We start from the raw sequence: 20,856 nt of genomic DNA on the forward strand, positions 1-20,856 counted from the left end.
GCTTGCAGGTAATGCCAGGTTGCAGAGAGACACCGGAGTAGAAGCAGAGAAGAGCCACCGTGTCCTCAACTTCCCTACTATCCAGTGCCTGGGAAGGCTATTTCCACGAACACAAGGGAAAAAAATGTATATTTTAGGCAGTGTTTCAAATCAACTGTCCTACTAAAGTGAAGCGGGTTCACATAGCTCTCTCAGAAAAAAAGCCTGTTCTTCCTTGTGTTTTGTGCTCATGAGCCAACTTGGCAGATGTAGGTCTTGTAAGTTCAGGTGATAAAGCAGACCTCGAGAGACGCTGTGTTTCAGCAGGTTAGAAATCATTAATGTTTCTATCACTTGTTTGATTAGATGATTAAAATTTCCCACCAAACATGTTTCCAGAGATGCTAACTCTGAAAAAGAGGATTCCTCTGAGATAGAAGGTTTATATTTTGTTTTGTTTGGGGTTGTTTTGGTTTTGCTGTTCAAGATGAACTTGATAGCTCTTTTTTGCTAGCTTACCATGCTTTCTTAGTTTAATCCTGTGGGTTTTTTCTCCCTACAGCTGTGTCCTGTTTTCCTTGCTTGTTTTTCTTCCTCATAGAAGATACAGTAAATTTAATAGCTCTGTGACTTTTACGTATATTGCTATTGTTGTGACCGCATTATCATCAACATTTAATGATAACGTATTCTCAGTATTTTGTTAGCCAAACATGCAACTGATTTTAACTTGCAATAACTGCACAAGCCCATTAAGAGCTGCTTCTCATTATGCTACCATATTACTTTACAGGTTTCGAGTTCTTTAGTAGAATAAGAAGTTTAATTGCCCCTTGATTTCAGGAAAGACGGTGCTTAACATCTTGCATTAGATTCCTGCCTCATGTTTTGCCGCTTCACTCTCTGCCTATATAACCTTTCTTGTAGTTAAAATTCCTTTCTTGCAGATAAATTCTGTCATGTGGAATGCCAGAAATAAAAATAAATATATTTAATGAAGTGTAACATGAAGAACAAGGCAAATTAAACAAGAAAATTACTTGTATGCAGTGCTTCTACACTGGCTATGTAAGACTCTGAAAAATGGGAACAAGAGTTTTCTGTCTGACAGACCTCAGTTACACTGAAAATCTGCAGGAAATTTCCCTGGCAATGTGATTACACATCCACACACACTAGTCCCCATTTTCAGAAAGATCAGATCTTTACTCCACAAGATTTCTGGCCATCACGCAGAAAGAGAAATACTGAAATTCATTATTGGAGTGCTGTGATGAAAACCTATGGCATAAGATGTATTTATGGCTGCAGTGAGTCTGTCCAAGCCAGGGAGATGTGCGAGTCTGAATACGGGATGCGTTTTCATGGAAAAACACCACAACTCACCCAAAAGTCATTCCATATGTTAAATACATATACAGCCTCACTAGCCAAACCTTTTCCTAAAGACTTTACCTTCCTATCTGGTTAACACCTGGAGTTCACAGGACCTTCTCCAGGTGTGACAAGAGTACAGTTTTGCAGGGCTCACATCTCCTCATTATCTGTCTCTCCCTGCTCTCTGCCTTGTGGTCCTGTCATGGCTGGTACTTATCAGAACAGTCAGTAAGCCAGAAATAACACTAAGAAAATAAAATACCCACTTTTTGCTGCATTACTGCATTACTGTTCTCCCACTTTTTAGTGACGTGAGCCAGCTGAGAGCTGGAGGCGTTGGAGGCTGAGGTAGGTCAAGGTCTGCAATGGGATACACGGCAAGGAGCAGGAGGGTGAAACCATGCGCATGGTCAGTTCTTAATACCTTGGCTCATAAAACCATACTTTAAATTGGGCTTTCTGTCACATTTAAAAAACAAATCCAAACACAGCCCCCTCCCCCAAACCAAACCCTTCAACTTTCCATTCCTGCTCTACAAAACTGGCTTCCAGTGTTATCTGATTATACTATCCAGCTCATTTTTCCATGAGATAAATAGCATAAATACTTATTATGTTTGTATTCTTTTCCTTTCCATAACAAGAAATAGACAGGCTTACTGCGCCTGGAAGGAAAAGCTGTACATAGTTCCTGCAGGAAAAGTTGTAAGTGAATATCAGAAACATCTCCATGAAAAAGTGAGTCTGATAGTCCAAAATGTTGGCAGTTTCTAACTTCTGAACAGCTTCTCAAGGAAATGCAGAGTTATTTGATTCTAATACAACTTGCTAACTCCAAAGTTGCAATACACAGAGCTGGGATCTGTATTTTTATTTAAGATTGTATAACACTTTCCATCATAAGATCGTGTTTTAAGTTGTATGTAGCATGCAGTCTCATTGTTTTCATAGAAAATATCCAGCTGTGTAGTTTTCAAGAATAAAGTTGGGGCACATACGGTATTTTATTTTGTTTGCTTGTTTAAGTAACAAAATTGCAACTTTTACTATTAAGATGTTTGAGATTTTCCACCTTTGCATGCCAGAGCTGAGATACAAGGTACGCTGAAAGATGTACGATTTTCAAGACTCAGACTATTGTATTCTTCTATGTGGAAATAATTCAATCCACCTAAAATTTTAAGCCGCTAAAAGAAGTCTGTCTGTTACATACCATCTACAAAATTGGCCAGAGGATCCCCCTTCCACACGTTCCGTCTTCATGGTGTTCCAGGTAAGCTGTGGTTCAGCACCAAAAATCAGCTCTGGCAAATTCCTGTATTTGTCATACCTGTAATAATTGTATGGCCTCAGCTGTCTCCTTGCCCAAGAGCAGAAAATGGTCCAAGTACAAAGGTGAGAATTGACTATGAAGGAAAGAGAGCTGGCAGGCACAGCAGAGGTGGAAAGAAGACCACAAGCAAAGCTAGAGGAGAGGTACCAGAGAGTGGGAGAGGCAAGGACGGTGAAAAACTAACCACTGGAAAACATGGGATCCCGGGCCTGGACAGAGAGCCCAGGGTTGTCAGGTCTTTGCTTTCGAATAAGTACACAGAAAAATTCTGTGTCTGTTTTTCAGGTGGCTGGTTGGCAGGGGACAACTATGTTCAGTGGTACCCGTTATGCCATTAATTCAAGTGAGAGGTCTCTGCCAGGATATAATGGTTTTAACCTTCCTCACAGACACTTGTATATCAGTCCACCCTATGAAATGCCTGTATTTTCCCTGGCTGTTAGTGTGAAGGGTCAATCTTTTTTTTTTTTTTTTTTTTACCTAACTAATGTTAAGCAAAGCCACAATAAAAGAGCAAATCAAGTACTCAGAAACAAGAAGATTCCTGAATTAATGTTATTCGAGCAAATGTAATTTTTATGTCCTTGAGCAATGCTAGACATGTTGCTCAAATCAGATTTTCCAGACATTTTCACTAATTGGGCATTTCTCATTGTCTGCATGCTTTTTTTCTCAAAGCATTTCAAGAGAGACACAATAATTCACAGCAGTGGAAGCTGTTCATTGAATACATCAAGTTCTATTAAAAAAATCTAAGTACCCTAATGCACTGTTTTCCTAACATCCAAGTTTTCACCCAAACTTAACAGTCTAATTAACACACACACAAAAAAGTGTATAGCAGTTTCCAGGCTAGTCCAGTCCGTGTATAAATTTCAGAGATCTTTGAAACCACATCCAAAAAAAGTTACTGGTTATCTTCCTGATGTAGGAAATTTCTGAACGTAGAAGTTATAAAGGCAAGATTATTGTAAGAATATTTACAACAATGTTCCTAACATCTATTCTCTCTACTCTATTATTTTTACTATAAGCTACATATTAAGCTTTTAAAATATTTTTTTCGTTTCCTTTGGTAAGATACGGTATATAGGAGGGTCAGTCAGAAAGAAATGAGCAATTCTGAGGAGCAGGTTTGAGTGCAGCAATAATGACGAAGGAGGCTCGATGCCAGGGGAGATCTCTTCCAGCCACGTGGATGACAGACGGTCAGCACAACAGTCAGCATGCATGACAAGGTCTTTTGTGGGAATATTGCCTTTCTATTTAAAAGCACAGAAAGAAATATCTGTTTCTAAGTCAGTTACAGAAGTTAACTGGATATAGGAAATGAAACATCGGCTTACTTAAAAAAGTGAGCTATCCAACAAAAAAAAAATTAAAGGCTGTTGCAGTATTTGTGGTCTGAAAGATTTTAGTGCCAGCACTGAATGTTCTAAACTACAGCCCTTTTCAAGAAGGAAACAATGGGGATACACTTCAAAACTTAATTAGAGTGAATCATACCTCCAGGTCCCCACAGACCCTACCAGTCTACATCAAAATCAAGAATTTATGAAAATATCTTAAGTAGTTACTGATTTCAAAAGAAAGATGAAGTACCTTTTTATTTTCAGAATATTATATAGAAGGTAATTCGAACAAGAGAGTATTTTCCATCTAAGAGATTAAAATGTAACAGTTAAATCTGGTAGTTTCCAAATTAATACAAAAAACTCAGTTTCCTCTTGCAGTTCAGTCTCATTAAAATCCCTTAACAGATCTATAAATTAAAAAGTCATTGCAGTGCGTTCTTACGATAAACATACCTCTGTAAAAACAACGTTAGATTCCTATTTTGTATACAGATAACGAAAATAAATTAACTCTTGGGTAACATTGCTGAAATATAAGCAGTATGAATGGTGCTGGAGCATAATTAGGTTTGCATAAACTGTCTCCTCCAAACACGCATACACTGCGCTATTTAGGGCTAGATCTGAAAACCGTAATTAAACAGTCAGAAAACCCCTGGAAAAGTAACAAAATAACCAGCCGCATAAAAGTCATGGGGAGAAAACAAACAAACAAGCCTCCAGTTGATCGTTAGGGTTTCTTAATGAATTCTGGTAATTCCAGCAAGTTACAGAAACCAAGAAGGACCCAAGCCAGGATCTCTGCTCCTTTCAAACTTTAACAACTCCATTATGCTTCTAAAAAACAAATCACCGCTGAGGAGTTGCTCAGCTTACTGAAATATGCTTTCCTCCCGTATGCATTCTTGTCAGCTAAATCTATAGCTAATAATTCCTCTCTGCCTGCTTGTTTATCCTGACTGAAATACAAGGAGAAATACAATTCCCAAAGCTCCTGCTAACTCCCTTTGACAGCCTCGAAAGGATTTTCAGGACTCAGGAGTCGACAGTCAGGCTAGAACACGGCATCCATCCAGCAAGGCATGTTCTCCTGCCTCATCATCGCTTATAGTGACAGCTGTCACAGGGCTGGTGGAGACGCCAGATTTGCAGAGAACTGATCAACTCCAGCTTGCTCGGAGACAACGGCATCTCTGCAGCCAACCACACCAGCAAGCCGGACAAATCCGCTTACACCTGCGATGAATTTTGGACTGAAAACAAGCCTTATTTAAAGGACAGACTGGAGGCCACCTCTCCTTCAATGTATTTATCCATCTCCCCCTGTTCCCGTCGCGCCACTCACGCGGTATGAAGCAGGTGGAAATTATTCACAGTTCCCTGCTGGGGATTCCCTCGGCAAATGTAACAGCGGATTAGCCAGTTCGTGAGTCGTCTTCCCTGCGGCTCCCCGGGCCGAGGAGCACAGCTAGCGGACATTCTGCCAAAATACGCCTGGTGTCAGCTTACAGCTCCTGAGGGAGGCTTCCTAATTGCCATAAATTAGCTGCTATTACCTGGTTTACAGCGGAGAATCAAGGAACTTTGACTCTCATTTTGCCCTCGCCTAGACACTGCAAAGGAGACCTTGGCTTTGCCAGGTGTCCTCCAACAGCTGGCCAAGTCAGCAAGGAGAGGAGTGCCTTTTTCCCCCACATACAGGGGGAGGACAGGGTGAGGAGGGGCATGAAACCAGGATCACAGACATGTTATGACTCCTGCTTTGAATCGTCTCGCTGCTGTGGCACTGATAGACCTTGCGTTGCTGCCAATCTGAATTTAATCGGCATTTTCTGTTTGAATGCAGGGCCACGAGCACCCTCAGGCCACAGCTTTGGTCAGCCATCTTTAACAATGTTGTGCACATCCAAAATGGCAGGAAAAATATAGCCAGCAAAAATCTTCATACAAATATAGCAAGGAAAAAAAAAACTCCTACATGTAAATATGCACATGACTAAATTCTGCCCTTTGTCTCACACCCATAAAACTGAAACGAAACAAAAGCCCAGTTTCAGCCCTGAAATGTACAAACATTGATGGAAGTACAACTCGTATTTACACCGAGGCTCAAGCTGATTAGCACTGGAGATGTGTAAGTATAATCCAGCACTGCATCAGAAACTACTTCCACATGCTCTGCATAATTTTAAGGCAAATATATGTCTTTGTGGCTCAGAGAAATGTAGGCAATTGAGTCCATCTCTTCGGTATGGACTTGGCTGCAGCTCCTGCAGGCCTACAGAAAATCATTGTTTCTACATCTGTAATCTGTAGAGCTGCATGAAACTAATATTTGAGGGTTCTTACTGCTTACTCTGTTCATAGAGAAATCTGTTTTTCAGGGGAACCATCATCTAGGAGCTCTTGTTGATGTTAAGCACTAGTTAGCATTTCTGGAAAAACTTCTTAGATAGTGGGCTTCACTCTACTGTTTAGGTAGTCAGACCATCAGCTCCTTTCCCCTGCGTTTGTACAAATCTTTCTCCAGGAACCATTTAAAATAATAATAATAATGACACCAACCAACCAACAAAACCAAAGCAGGACATGATAAGTAAGTGAAAAACAATGTAGGGATTACATTTTCATTATGTACAGGGACACTGGAGATTTTTGTATTGTGTTTCATTGGCTGTTCACTAACCTACCAATCCTCAACCCCATGAAAAAAAGAAAAGGGCCAAAATCAGAGGACAGTATGGTATTAAGGTTGCCTGTCTCCTTGGCTTTTTTCCAGAAATAAAAGTGGTTACTCACAGAAGACACACAAGAGTAGTTATGGGTAGCTTTCCACAGTAGAAAAGAGATATTTTCCCACCTACTTCTTTCAGCTACCTGCAGTCATAGAATTAACTTTGATGCCTCAGGCTTGAGAGGGCACCCATAGCTAGATCTGCCACCTCTGTCAAGTGGCCCCATACCAGCATGGCCAGACCCTGCTGCTGCCCTTCATCTCTGTAGAAGCAGTCTGTACATTGTGTCATTTCCCAAAGACCCCAACCCACACCTAACCCTTAGCATAAAAAAAAACCAACCACCACCACCAACAACAACAAAAATAAAACACACACAGAAAAACCTTAAAAAGTGGAAAATGAGCACAGGAGCCACCTTCTCTTAGTTTTTTCTAGTTGGAGAATCAATAGCTTCCCATGAAAAGTCAGAGGAAAGTCACGAAGAATTTTTGGTGGGGACACTATTCTGATCTCTTGTAGCCTGAGTGACTGAAAGGGGCTAAGGATACATTTTCAAGATTTTTATAGAAAGATATACTTATGGCATAAAGCTAGTATTAGTATCTTATAATCTTTCATTAGGTAGTTCTGAATGCACTGTACTGTGACTTCAAATAGGATAGAAATATCTATTACTATAATATAGAATACTAATAAATAATTCCTATGAGAGAAGAGCCTGTGTATTTGTGAAACAAATGTGAAAGCAGTGAAAAACTTCACTTTCCTAAATCAACTCTGATTTCCAGAATGTTATACTGAACTTTTTAATCATTATGTTTCAATAATATTAGGGCTTAAGTATCTAATACACTACTTTAGATTAGGTTTATCAAGTATCTAATAAAGCAGAATGTTCATATCTTTTGTCTTTTGGGTGAGGAGACCTACTACAGTGCAGTATCTTTTTGTTTTAATGCTGCTCTGCAGTGGATTGCCAGCTTGTTAATTTTTCTGCTATAACACCCAAATCCCTTTGCTGATCAGTGTGCTGGATGATTGATTCCCTGCTCCCAGACTAATTTTTTACATTGGACTGCATTTACCATCTGGTAGATAAATCACCCAAAACACTCAAATTCGGAGTCTGGTTCCAGTGATCCTCTTTGTTTGCTCAGCCAGCAGCATGAATATCACTTGCAAATGCGGAGGTTGTGTTCTCTCACCTGGATAACTCTTCTGTATTACAGACAGAGGGTTTAATAAAGAGCATAGAGAGAATGATAAGCCTATTCTCACTAAAAAAAACAAAAAAACAAAAAAACAATAAACAGCTGTTCTTTGTGTTCTCTAGCCAAAATTTCTCAAAATTTCTGTTTCATCCCTACCATAGCCACTAGTTTCAGACGGGAAAAAGAGTATTTCTTACAGCTCAGAACAAATTTTGCATATTTCAAATGTATATAGCTATTTTCACAAAGACATTCTTTGTAGGTGTAAACATCTAAGCAAGCAAAGGACATCCTTTGCAGTTAAACATAGAAAAAATACAATGGAATAAACTGCCTTCCCAACCCATGTTTTATACGAGAAAAAAATGTCTATAACCTCAATAGGAGCCTGCCTATTTTATTTTCACTTTTATAACCTTGAAATGATACTTCCATAAAATTATACTTCCAATCAAGGCAGTGAAAAAGCAACTCTGCCTCTCAGATTTGTCTGGGTAAACTTCCATGAGAGATGGAAAATGAAGGAAAAGCTGCTGGAGGGATATGGTGCTTTAGAAAAGTAACAGTCCATCTCCCCGCCACTACCCATGGCAGTATCGCTCAGGGGTTGTTCCTTTCTTCAGCCTTTCTGAGGATTTTCTGCTGCTGTCCTCTGCCCCAGAGAGCCCATTCGGCGCAATGCACTGACCTCTGCCTCTCCCAGGGGGATCAGATAAAGGCAACACACAATCAGAGTCAATACTAATTAGCAAAATGTAAACATTTAATTAGATGAATGCTTCCCTGAGTTTTAAAGCAACAAACTGCTACCCAGACACAGCTTTTAATCACACTTTCTATGGAAACACCTCTTGGAAAGACTGTTTGAGATGTCTCTGTCAATCAGCTACAGACTTTATAACTTGATCTTGTATTTTTATGGAGAACTTAGGGATTAAAACTTACATTTTCAAAAGTACTCATTTTGAATGCCTAGTCTACTTGAGGCATTTCCTGCACTGACACCTTTAGTTAGCACAGATCTCGAGCTTTTACATTGCATTTGTGAAGATTCTTGTTTGTATTAAAATTTTAGAGGAAATTTGTCAACTTCTGCAAATGATGTTTATCTAATCACTCATTCTTTGTAGTCATATGTGAAACCATATGGGAAACAGTCTCTGAATAGAAGAACAAGTAAAACTCTCGTAAGGTGCAACTACTCTGTGTGCTGCAGGGAGCACTTTCTCACCCGCTGCTGCAATGTGTGCTTATAGAAGGTTTTTCTATAGTCATACAAAAGGAGATGTGACAGCATGATTTCATTGTGGGCTATGTGTTTCTTCTTCCTTCATCATATACAGTGCTCACATGAGTTAGTAACTGAGACCAGTGAAGTGCTTCTTAAAGCAGGACTTTTTGGTCAGCAGTAGGTGAACACTGAAATGTGTCAGCCTCCTGAAGCTGGATGAAAATGTGCCAGCCTTCAAAATAAACAGGGCTGGACCTGGGGTGAAGCAACTGGAGCTCCTAAGGTTGAGCATTTGATGTTCATCTTGAACACGCTACGCTCATCAAGGGCAGATTAACCAGAGTTTGCACAGACCCAGCTCTCTTGTTCGCCTCACCACCCCCACTCCCCCATCTGCTTCCACATTGATCCTGTGAGACGGGTGTGAGGCAGAGGAGATGCCCCAGGGCCCTTCCTAGAGGAAGCCAGAAAGCCAGGCAGCTGGGATGAGGCTGCCTACAAAGGCTTTGCCGCCAGGCAGAGCCAGATTTCAGGAGGTTTTGGCCTCCAGACCAGAACTGAGAAGAACCATTTCATGTCCTGAACACCCTTTTGTCTGTCTGCCAAAAACATCGCACATGTCCTCTTCCCCAGCGGCGCCCCACAGGATGCTCTATGCATCTTATGAAAGCAGAGTTTTGCACCTATTTAAGACATACAAGAGAATGGTGAGGTCTCAGCCTGGTAGAAGTGGGCTAGGGGAGGAGCTGGCAGCTACCAAGAGTAGCAGGTTCCTTCACAAAAATTACTGATAGTTCTGTCTTGTTCCCTATTTTCTTCCCTTTCATTTTCACATGTTTTCCTGCTGGTCTTAATTAACACTATTTTTGAAGCATGGATGAGGATCCTGCCAGCTTGCACACGGTTATATAATGTGAGTGTTTCAAGACTGTAATTGTAACTATATTTATTTTTTTTCTAATACCTCAAAAGAGAGGTATTAGAAGGATTTAATTTTATTTTGAATCAGATCCTTTAAACATTGTTGCTGTAACACATAATCTATTATCAGAAAAGTCCTGTCTCTTCAGTCCTTAGAAATTGTCTACTGTAATGAGAATTTAAATTAACCTAAAATAAATCCCGATTTGCTAGTCAAACACCGCCTCCTCACAAACCACATTATGATCAATGAGGCAGTTTTAGAGCAACTTAAAAAAATTGAGCATTGATATCAGCGTAACATTAAATTGCTCTCTTTAAGAGAGAAATTCACATCAGCAATATATATGCAAATGAATTCAGAGCCTGGTCAGTCACGCAGCTCCCACCCAGCCAGGTCTGGGGATGCAACTGGGCCAACAAGAACAGAAGTCTTCTAGGCACTCTTCATGTCTTGCAGGTAGTCTTCTAGCAAACAGGTCCACTGGCTTCTTGATCCCCACTCCAAAGAACACAGAAGTTTCCTGGTAAGAATCCTTAAGGGAAAAAACTGACCTGACATTTTGATTTTTAAAAATAAACAAATAAATAAATTTAAGAACACATGAGCCAGAAATCCCAACTATTTAAACAATTAACGGCACCACTAGATATCTACTTAATAATACAAGATAAAGCAATTCTGCTCTCAGATCCCCTTGAAGTCATCTGTGAATTACACTAGAACTAAAGATACACTGTAGCTGTTCATCAAGACAGAGGGGCAGATTTAAGGTTCTCCAGGAAAATGTAATTTAATCAGATCACAATTTTGATGGCTAAACTGACTCCTAACCAGATTTTGTCTGTATCTTCTTATCCTTTTTTGGAACAAAAATATCACACAAAGACAACCCATTTTGCCAAGAAATGGTTTAATAAAATTAAATTTACTATGGATTGATTTAATCGAACAAGCCCTTCTCTACACACTCAGGAGCTACACAAAATGCAACTCCACCCTCTCGCACGCTTTCCTTTTTTCTTCCTGTATTTCTCTGTATTTCTGAATTGTTAGAATTTCAAGATGATCTAAAGACGATCTACGAATAAACTACAGCAATTAGATTAGAGAGGGCTATTTAGTTTACAGCACATCATTTAATTTTAATCTTCTTATTATCTAAAGCTATTCTTGGGATAGAATGATTTTTTGTAAGAATAATTTACAATGAACTTCCTTGGTCTTCAGCTCTATTGAATAGTACAGACTGCTTTAAAAAAGGTTTTCACCTCAAAATCACCAAAATGTCCTCTATCTCCACTTTCATGCCACAGCACCTGTAGGAACTTATCAAAGAGGATACATAGTAGTCTAGACCCAGAAGAACAGATTTTTTTTTGCACAGCCTGCTGCTCAGTATTTTTTCTTCCCCAAATGTTACAGATACAATTATTCTGGGAACTACTGCCACTATGTGCTTTGTGGACACTCGCCGAAGTCTGACCACAGGCTGGAAGAGTCACAAGCGCTTTCAGCTGAGGGATCAATGGTGGAACGTGATCATCTCTTCATAGGAAAATGGTAAATTGAGCTTCCTGTCGATACCTGGGATTCTCTGCTGTTGTACATCTCTACTCAAAGAACTTGACCACAGATTCTTTTTTTTCAAGTCCAAATAAATATTAACTCTAACCTTTATCCACCCTACTGTAAACTCTAGAAGAAAACCAGAAGACTTGAAGCGCAAAATCCTTATCTTTACATCAGCACGAAAAAAAGCGCCAGACTGCTCTTATTAAACACACTTCTTGTTTTTCTTTTAACAGGAATTACCAGAGAGGTTTTGGTACCGAAATAATGCTTTCTTGGCAATATTTTCCAAAACAAACATAGCTCCTCTTTTCCTCTTTTCAAAAAATGATGAAGAAATTGGACTCGATCCAGTCCCTCTAGTCAGGCCTCAATTGCTCCATCACACTACCAGTTCCCACTAGTGACAATGATGGAGTGACACCTGTTGCGAGATTATTTGCTGCTATTCTGACACTTTCAATTTTATTTCATTACCTTTCAGCTCTTTAATCAGCATGAGAATCTGTACTGCAAGGACATTTCATGTATAGGTAATTACGCTAAAGGGAAACAAATATGTGCATATTACTGTCTGAGTTTTAATTTCTCTTTTTAATCATTGTTCGTACTTTTTACTCATAGTTGATTTATATTCATGCCTTACGATAGTTTCTCGAATTGAAATGTAACCTCACTGAGTCCAGATCATTTACTTCAGAAGTTCGATCAGCACAAACACCTATCACAGTTTATTTGTCTTGACTGTTACAATTCATTTACGGGAACATAAGTCATAGTATCTTAGATAAAATAACCAATTACTCTAGTCCCGTCTAGCATTTCAGATCAAGTTTATCCATGCAAACATAAAAAGATGTGTACTTCTCAAAATAGTTAGGGTAGTTTACCTGAACCTCTACCTCTCTTCCATCCTCTGCCTTTACATTCTTGCCAATGTGCCTTTGTATCTTTAGCACAAATTGGTTTGGCCTTGTGTAACTTAGAATGATATACCAAAAACGAAAACAAAAACCAAACCCTCCTTCACTTAATTTTCACAAAAACCACAAAGGGTATGTCTGTTCCAGCTGATAAGCATGGATGAAAGCCAGTCTTGAGGCCACATCTCATTCTGGTTCAGAGTCTCCACTGAGCTCAGGCAGAAACTAAGGCCAGCCTCCAGACACTGGCAGTGCCTGAGGTTTATAGCCTCCCAAATATGTGTTCACCTCTGCCACATGGATTGGGCACAGGCAGGGCCAAGGGAGCTCCATGCTTGTATTCAGCTCTTCCCTGTCACAGTGGGGACAGTCTGGACCCAAGCTTCACACAACACACAAGCCTAGAGTGAGAAAGAGTGTATCTAAAACTTATTTTGGCCAACTCACTCGTAAACTCAGGTCTTCACCTCACAGTATAGATGTAGTAGACAGGAGTAGCTTTAGAACTCTTCTTATCCCGAAGAAAAAGGTGAAGTTTTCAGCTACAACAACTCATACATAATAGGTAACATGCCTTAAAGTAAAGAAAGTTCATCCTGGCTTGAACCCTAAAGCTGTAATTTGCCAATAAATATAGATAGCATTTTTGAAAGCATATTTTCTCCTCCATGCTGATATATCTTAGATGCCTCTGAGAAATAAACCCTTGCAAAGGTGACTGAATTATTGTCTTCCAAGGAAACTGTTTCCTTAGGCGTTCAGAGCTTGTGCCCCAAATGTTGTGTTTCTAACCCAACCATATTCTTGTTCATTTAGGTTTTTAACACTTTAAAAATTCTCCTTATCTCACTCTGCCACTGTCAAACCCTTTTGGAAGGAAGGAGAGTTAGCAAAGGCAAGCACAATGCTCAAGCAGAGATGGCTTCCTGATGATGCAAGGTATTCCAAGAACTCCCCTGCCTTGGTTTGGCCACCGTGACCTCAGATTTTGCCATTCTCCACCATCCCCGCCAGCCATCAAGCAATGAACAAGAGCGCATTACTGGTAACTTGCACATAGAATGAAGAAGATATGTTCTTCATTTCTAGTCCTTGGATATAGCCGGTATGAACACATTACATACACCACACCGACGTGCTACACAGATAAGGCTTGAGCAGGTAATATTTATCTGGAAATGTGCCTGCTATGCCTCTTATGCTAGCAATGGTATCCAGCCACTGGATCCCTGATACAGGGTCTGGAGAACAGACTTGATGACATCTAACAAAGTAATGGAAACAGAGCCCTTAATCAAGCAGGCAAAAAGAGGTATTATTTTTCTATGGTAACATATGTAATTCCAGTGACAGTAGCCATACTTAAAATGCACTGCTCCCTCTTTGGGTGTGTGCAATAATCAATAATTGATGTAACTTTTCTCTTCTGTTGTTACACTACACAGGCTTATGATCACGCTCCTGGACGTTCCTGCCTTATCTGCATTTAAACTGGATCTCCTGTTGCTCGCCTTGCTAACCTTCTGTGCCCTTCCCAACCCTTCTTCCTCTAAACTCTGTTCACACAAGGGAAAAAGGCATGCTTTAAAACAGAGGCATACGATGTAGCCAGTTCTTGCCACTCTTGTCCATCCTCTGTGAGTTGCTCCTGCTCTTGGCTGTGTATCTTTTCTCATGCTGCTTCCTTACTCCTTTCTGTTCATGTACCAATTAACAACTTTCACTCCCATTCCCTCTTCAGGACCTGCTCTCATTGTCCAGCCTCCAGATGCTTTCATTCTACGGAGGATGTCTACCCCTCCCTTCTCATCCTGTCACATTTTAAAATATCAAAACATGTAAGTTTTGCTTGTGCTTGTTGTACTCATGTTGGCTCACCATGTTCTCTGCTTCACATCCCTGTTTTTTTCTAATGTTTCCATACTCTCTGTTTGTCTAATTCACTCCATGAGTTTCGTCAGGGCAGAAACCATTTCTCTAAAGCATATTGAAAGTTAAGATAATGTGTGTATGGTGAAGGATGGTTCCACTATAGCTTTCTCTGCTGTTCTCTCTGATAATTTACAAGTTTTTTGAGAGCTTGTACTTCCATGCTCAATAAACAGCCCATCACACATTCAACCATCACCCTGTCACTGGGTGGATATTTTCCTTTGTCCCTGCATCTCTTTCCCTCTCCCTAATTGGTAATTTCCATCTACTTTTATCTACAAACTATTTCAGACACATTATGATTGTGCAAAAAAAAAGAAGAGGAATTCTGTGGAAGAGGAGGTGTCCTTAATTTGTCCTTGACCTCATTCAATCTTCAGTAATCTATCTTGAACCAATTTTGTCTTTAGTCACTTCACTCAAAGAGAATTTAAGAAACCAAGGGCAGCATATGGCCTGTGAGACTCATAGGAGTTGAGTGGAATCATCCCAAACAAGCATAGTTTATTACATGAAGGAGCAGCAACCTGAAAGGCTTACCAACGTTATTCAAAATCCCAGGTGCACAAATCCAAACCAATGCACTGAGCTATCTCTCTTGTCAAGTCTGTGTACCTCTCAACAAAATCCTCAGAGTGTGGTCACTTACGATCAAATTGCAACCCCGGTGGCTGCCACACGTGTGACCAGAGCACATCTCACACCAGAGATTCAAACAGACTGAAATAGAAACTGAAGATGCCCACATGCAGTGTGTTTCTCTGGAGAGTGCCAGCAGATTAAGAGCTCATGAGCTGACTACATTTTATACTTACCTTTACACTCCAGATGCTTAATAACTCCCTGCAGTTCACAGTCTTTACTAAGGACACAACTATCTTATAGCCTGAGCAGAGAAGCAAGCATCACGCCACCCTGCTCATGGACAGCCAGTGAATATCAGAAATGTTACAGAAGGTGACTACAGGTAGTGCTGGGAATATAATAATGTCTCTAAAACATCACTCCTAAGATGCCCTTTTCCAGAGACACCAACTTGTTTTTTACCCCATTCTGGGTAAAATGGGGCTGTTTCATTCTCCTAGCTTAGCAAATTATGGACTGACAGAAGAACAGACACATTCAATTCCACATCGTCATTAACTGCAGATATGTCTTAATTCTCTGTTTCCTGTTCTAATCACTTGATGATATGCTCTGCCCTTGGATGATGCAATTATATCATAATTTAACAAAAGACCGAGCTGCAATGCCTGTGCCAAAGGGGCACAATCAAGGCTGAAAAGGCTATCTTACTTTTTCCTGTTGTCTGCCTCTGTCTACCACCAGCAAACTTTTTCTTAAATGGTATACTCTGGAGGAATAAAAGTGAGGAGTTCAGCATTTCCTAAAAGTAAAAAAATAAAGGTAGCTACATAATCTAGTGATGATACAATTTTACAAGCTCAGGAACCATCCCAGAAAGTATAAGAAACTGTTCCAGAGCAGCAGGTCAACATGATGCAAATATTAAAATGAAAATATAATAGCAGAGAGAATTTTTTTTCTCTGAGTATGCGAAGTAATTTAGAGAGCCCAAATGTTTGAAGAAAAAGTAATGATAGTGGTTTTCAGTTTAACTTTCAGTATAAATAGCAATGCACATTGTAGCAATCCACTGATGAAGGTGCTAATGCCAACGTCTGGCCCCAGCTAAGTATAGGAAACTCATCTTTTGCAAGGAGTAGCTTATCCAGTAAAAGTTAATGAAGCTATACAGAACTAAGTGAGGGGAAAATCTGTCCCAGATAGTAGGTGTTGATATTAGTTCTTTTGAAATTAATGTTGAGAACTGAAACACTGCCGTCTTGCATGAAACAATTAACACATAGCAGAATCTGACTACTGTATTTTTAAATGAAATTTTCCTTCCATATTTTTGTAGCTACACTAAAAATAGTACCTGCCATACGTACATATATAGCACATATACTCGCTTCTGCCTATTTTTAGCAGAACCAAATAATTCTGAATGCCTTTGATACAGCATACGGTTTTCTAATTCCAGGTTGGAAAGCCCTCTTTCCGTGATGGTTTCTAAATAACAGTATCTGTGCATTCCACAGTATGTTAGAAACTTCCTCATATATTTCAATAGCCTTCCATATTTAATCTCACTGATTTATGAACATGCTGTGGTCTAATGACCCACATGGCTCTGATGGGTAAGCCGCTAACACCAGTGACACATTAACCTCTTAACCTCTCTTTAAAAATAACCATGATATTCATACAAACAGAATGCAAAAGGCAGCAGTAAAACAGTAGCATTGTGGTATCACACGCTAACACAGTAGATATCTAAACTAGCTAAAATGAAGAAGAAATGAGCATATCAAGAGTGAAGAGCAGTTAGATTTATTATATTGCAAAATCATTTTGCCACAGTTTGCTGGTCTGTGAATTTGACAGTCTGCTTTAGCAGCATTATCCGTATTATAAAACGGAATTGGGAGGAAAACCACTATTCCATTCACTCATTTCTTGAAAGCTGTTACACAGTTTGGGGACCCTAGCCTGGGAGGTAGCAAGAGCTTTTCCAGTGTGGAAATTGCCTTCCGATTCCCGCTGAAGACAATGGGAGTGCTCTGAGCACAGGGCAAGAAACGTTCATCACCTTGGAGAAGGCACTTTGTGCGGCTCTCGCCGGCGATCCTTGCAGTGGAATAAACCTATCAGTTTAGAACGCAGTAAGAGGCATAGACAGCAATTTTTGAGAGCAAAAATAAATAAATTACCTTTTCTAACTATTAGTTTTAGAAGAAAAAACAAGTCTTTCTAACAAATCGTAAACTTTCTATTGTATGCATTTACTTTGTTCTACTTTAAAAGCACCGTATCCCTCAAGATATAAGAAAACGTGCCACTGTCATGCCAGACCAATTCACCTGCACTGAAACTGTACTATACCAGCATATACTTACGCATAGGCTGGGCAGACATAATAAAGGATTCTCCTGTCATGCAACCAAAGCAGGAAAAAAATGCCTAAAAAGCTGCTGTCTAATCTCATCCCGAGTTAATCCACACAGCAACCGGCAGCAGGACGGATGGTGAGGCTATCCCCGGCTTTGGGGTCTGGGCTGCCCACACGAACAGAGACCGAAGAAGGAGCCCGTGTGAGCGCCGAAAGGGCTTGGGCTCACGGCTGCCTGCCGGCTCTTCGCCCTCTGCCCCCGGCAGGACGGGGCGGCGGGGGGCACGGGGCGGCTGCGGGCAGCGCCCGGGGCTGCCGGTGCGCACCTGCCGGCACGGCGGCGGGAGGGCGGAGGGGAACAACAAAAGCCGAGAGACAGTGGCAAACTCCGTCCTTTCGACGGCGGAGCCGCTGGAGAGGGGGCTTCCCCCGCCCCCGGGGAGGGGGATCTCCCCGCCGGCCGGGGCGCCGGTCCGCCGCACCCGGGGCCGGGGCGGGCGCTGCTCCTTTGTTTTCCACCGCCCGCCGGGACGGGCCGGGAGGAGCCGGGGGGGGTCGCGCTCAGCCCCCCACGTGCACGCGTGGGCCGCCCGCACTGGTGGGCGCGGAGCCGGGTGGTGCGCGGAAACCGACGGGGCATTACCTGAGCAGTTGATGCCTTTCCCCTTGCCGCCGCCCTGGCACTCGGAGCCGGGCAGGGGGTGGGAGGCGCGGCCGGCGGGCAGGGCGGAGAGGGCGAGCACCAGGAGGGCCGAGGTATAGCACAGCGCCATGGGGGGTCCCGCTCGCAGGAGCGGTCGGGCGGCGGCCGGGCTCTCTCCCAGCATGACGAGGGGCGGCCGAGGAGCAGCGGCGGCGGCGGCAGCGGGATGGCGGCGGCGGCAGGCCCGCAGCATCAACCGGAGCCCGCGGCGCCGCCCGGGCGGGACCGTCCTTTCTCCGCCGCGCCGGAGCACACCTTCAGCATCCCCGCCGCGGCCACCACAGAGACCCGCCGCCGCCGCCTCCGCCGCTGCCCGGCCGCGGGCAGGGCTGGCCCCGGCGGTGCAGCGCGTCCCCCGCAGCCCAGCGGTGCGGCGGCCGCCTCCGCTCCTGGCCGCCGGCGGGGCCGCCTGGCCCCGGCCGCGCTCCTTTGTGCGCGGCGCCCGGCAGCGCCGCCGCTCCGCCTGCAACAAAGGGAGCGGAGCCGAGGCGGCTGCTGCTACTGCTGCCGCCGCCGCGGAGGGGGAGGAGGAGGGAGAGAAAGGGGAGGAAGCACACGTGATGGCAGCCCCCTCCCCCGGGACCGGAGGGGAGGTGAGGGGCTTCTCCTCGCTCGGCGGGCAGGGCGAGCGGTGGCGGCAGCGCCCGCCCGCACGGCGGGGCCGCCCCCGCGGGGAGCGAGTGGGGAGAGCCCGGCGCGGCGGGGGGCCGGGCCGAGCGGGTGGTGGGTACCGCTGAAAGGCGTGCGGGGATAACGCTGATGGGTGAGCGAAAGCAGAGCGTGTCCCAAGGGGCGGCGAGGAAGGAGGGCCACTGGACGACGTTTGTCATCCCGTGAGATGGTTTATTATTCACTAATAAGCTGGCCGGAGTGGGGATGGGGAAGAAAGCAAAGAGACCGTCTCTGCTATTGATTAGTTGTCAGGGTTGTGTTTAGTTTTTACTGAACGGAAGCCCAGCACGTATGGCAGGAGCATTTGTGGCGATCCAAGTAAATAAATATGTTTATGGTGAAAGTAATTACTTTTGGTAACAGTGCCTTTATTACCTGGGTTTTTTTCTAGTGCCTTGCACGGAGATGCTTCAGAGGGTCAAAAGCACTGCACAGGTACAGGGTGCCAGGCACACATCTTGAGTGCAGACCCTCATCATGTCACTGTGTGGCTGAAAGCTTTGTGTAAATCGACAGCGCTGTTATCACTTTTACACAGAGAAAACACTGGACAATGCTTAACATTCAACAAGAATTTTTCCTGTCTCAGTTGTCACATTTTGTGCAAGTTTTTAAATCCACTGTTCAAACCATTCCATTATCAGGAACAATAACTGCTTGTTTCCTTGGTCTCTCTGCTGCTGCACGCCACCAACTTGCTCTAAGGTATAGCTCTTGTGTGGAGAGATCTTCAAGTAGTTAATTAACCAGAGCAGTCAAGAATAAGGCCATAAATCCAGCAGTAAGCTTTGGGTAGGCACAGTGGTCAGACACATGAAGTCAGATTGTTGTCTTTTTAAACACAACGATGAAGACATAAGTCCTGTATTGCCAAGACTGAGTGAGCAATTTTCTTTCAGCATATGGAGTTCAATACTGACTGTCTCTGCCAAGTAACGTTCTTCTGTAATTACTTGCTCCTTTTGCTAGTAGTGATGCTAGATGTCAGAAGAGCTCTGCTCTTCAGTAAGGTGAGGTGCATTAATTCGCATGAAGCCTCTTCTGCTGTATCTGGGCTGCTGAGGTACATTGGCCAGGATGCTTAAAGCTTTCTCAGATCTGCATATTGCAGTCTGGTCTGCTAAGGAGGTAAACTTTTGGATCTTTAGGCCACGGAACTGGCACAGATCTTGTGTTTTGAAGGCAGTACTTTGCTGTTGCAGGAGCAAATACTCATATAACCCTTTCCATAATCACAACTACATCCATCTAATATTAAATCTATTGTTTTCCTGCAATTTCTGCTGGACGGTTGGACCAGAGCTGCCCTATTCCTGTGTTAGAAAGCTCCTTCTAACGCTCAGCCTGGACACTTTCAAGATCAGCTGGTAAGCATCTGTCCTTGTGCCATGCACTGTTTCAGTTAGGCATTTCTCTTTCCCTTGCACTCAAACCTATAATATATTTATAGGTAGTAGTCATAGACACTCTCAACTTGTCTAGCCTATCAATAAGTTTTGTTAGTCTCCTTCTATAACACAGAGCCTCTGTAACTTGAAATTTTCTGCACTAGGTACAATTTCAATTCAGCTTTCTTGTGCATAGCTGACATGGAACATGTAGCAGTTTTTCACATAGTATTGCCAGTCTTGGCAGTGGAGGGAGACTCTCCTCATTTCTTCCAAAACGACCTTTTCTCCTGCAGCCAATTTACTTTTCATATGACCAAATCTCACTGATGGTTTGGATGAGTAACTAATACAGGCAACTCCTTCTATTTTTCTCTCATTTACAGTCCATAATAAAAACCCCTTTTTACAAATGTCTAAGTGCATGACCCTATCTTTTCCATTATTAAACTTCAGGTCAATTCTGTTATTCCAGTCCTCAAGACTCTGTAGTTGTCTCTGTAGGGTATACTGAACATCCTTTCTGTTGGCAGCCCTACCCAGTTCTTTGTGTCCAGAGCACAC

The 20,856-nt window shown here is 42.5% G+C and overlaps 1 protein-coding gene across 1 annotated transcript in view; it reads right to left on the reverse strand.

Moving 5' to 3' along the window:
- Positions 1 to 18,425, reverse strand: part of TMEFF1 (transmembrane protein with EGF like and two follistatin like domains 1) — a gene marked incomplete at both ends in the record, with an annotated part of 122,534 nt that extends 104,109 nt beyond the window's left edge. Inside the window, one exon of the mRNA XM_080339277.1 lies at positions 18,173 to 18,425. Coding sequence (XP_080195403.1) covers positions 18,173 to 18,425 — 253 coding nt within the window. The remainder of the gene's footprint in view (positions 1 to 18,172) is intronic.
- Between the last annotated feature and the right edge of the window lie 2,431 nt (positions 18,426 to 20,856).

This window comes from Nesoenas mayeri (genome assembly GCF_963082525.1).
Source record: "Nesoenas mayeri genome assembly, chromosome: 2".
Lineage (NCBI taxonomy): Eukaryota > Metazoa > Chordata > Aves > Columbiformes > Columbidae > Nesoenas > Nesoenas mayeri.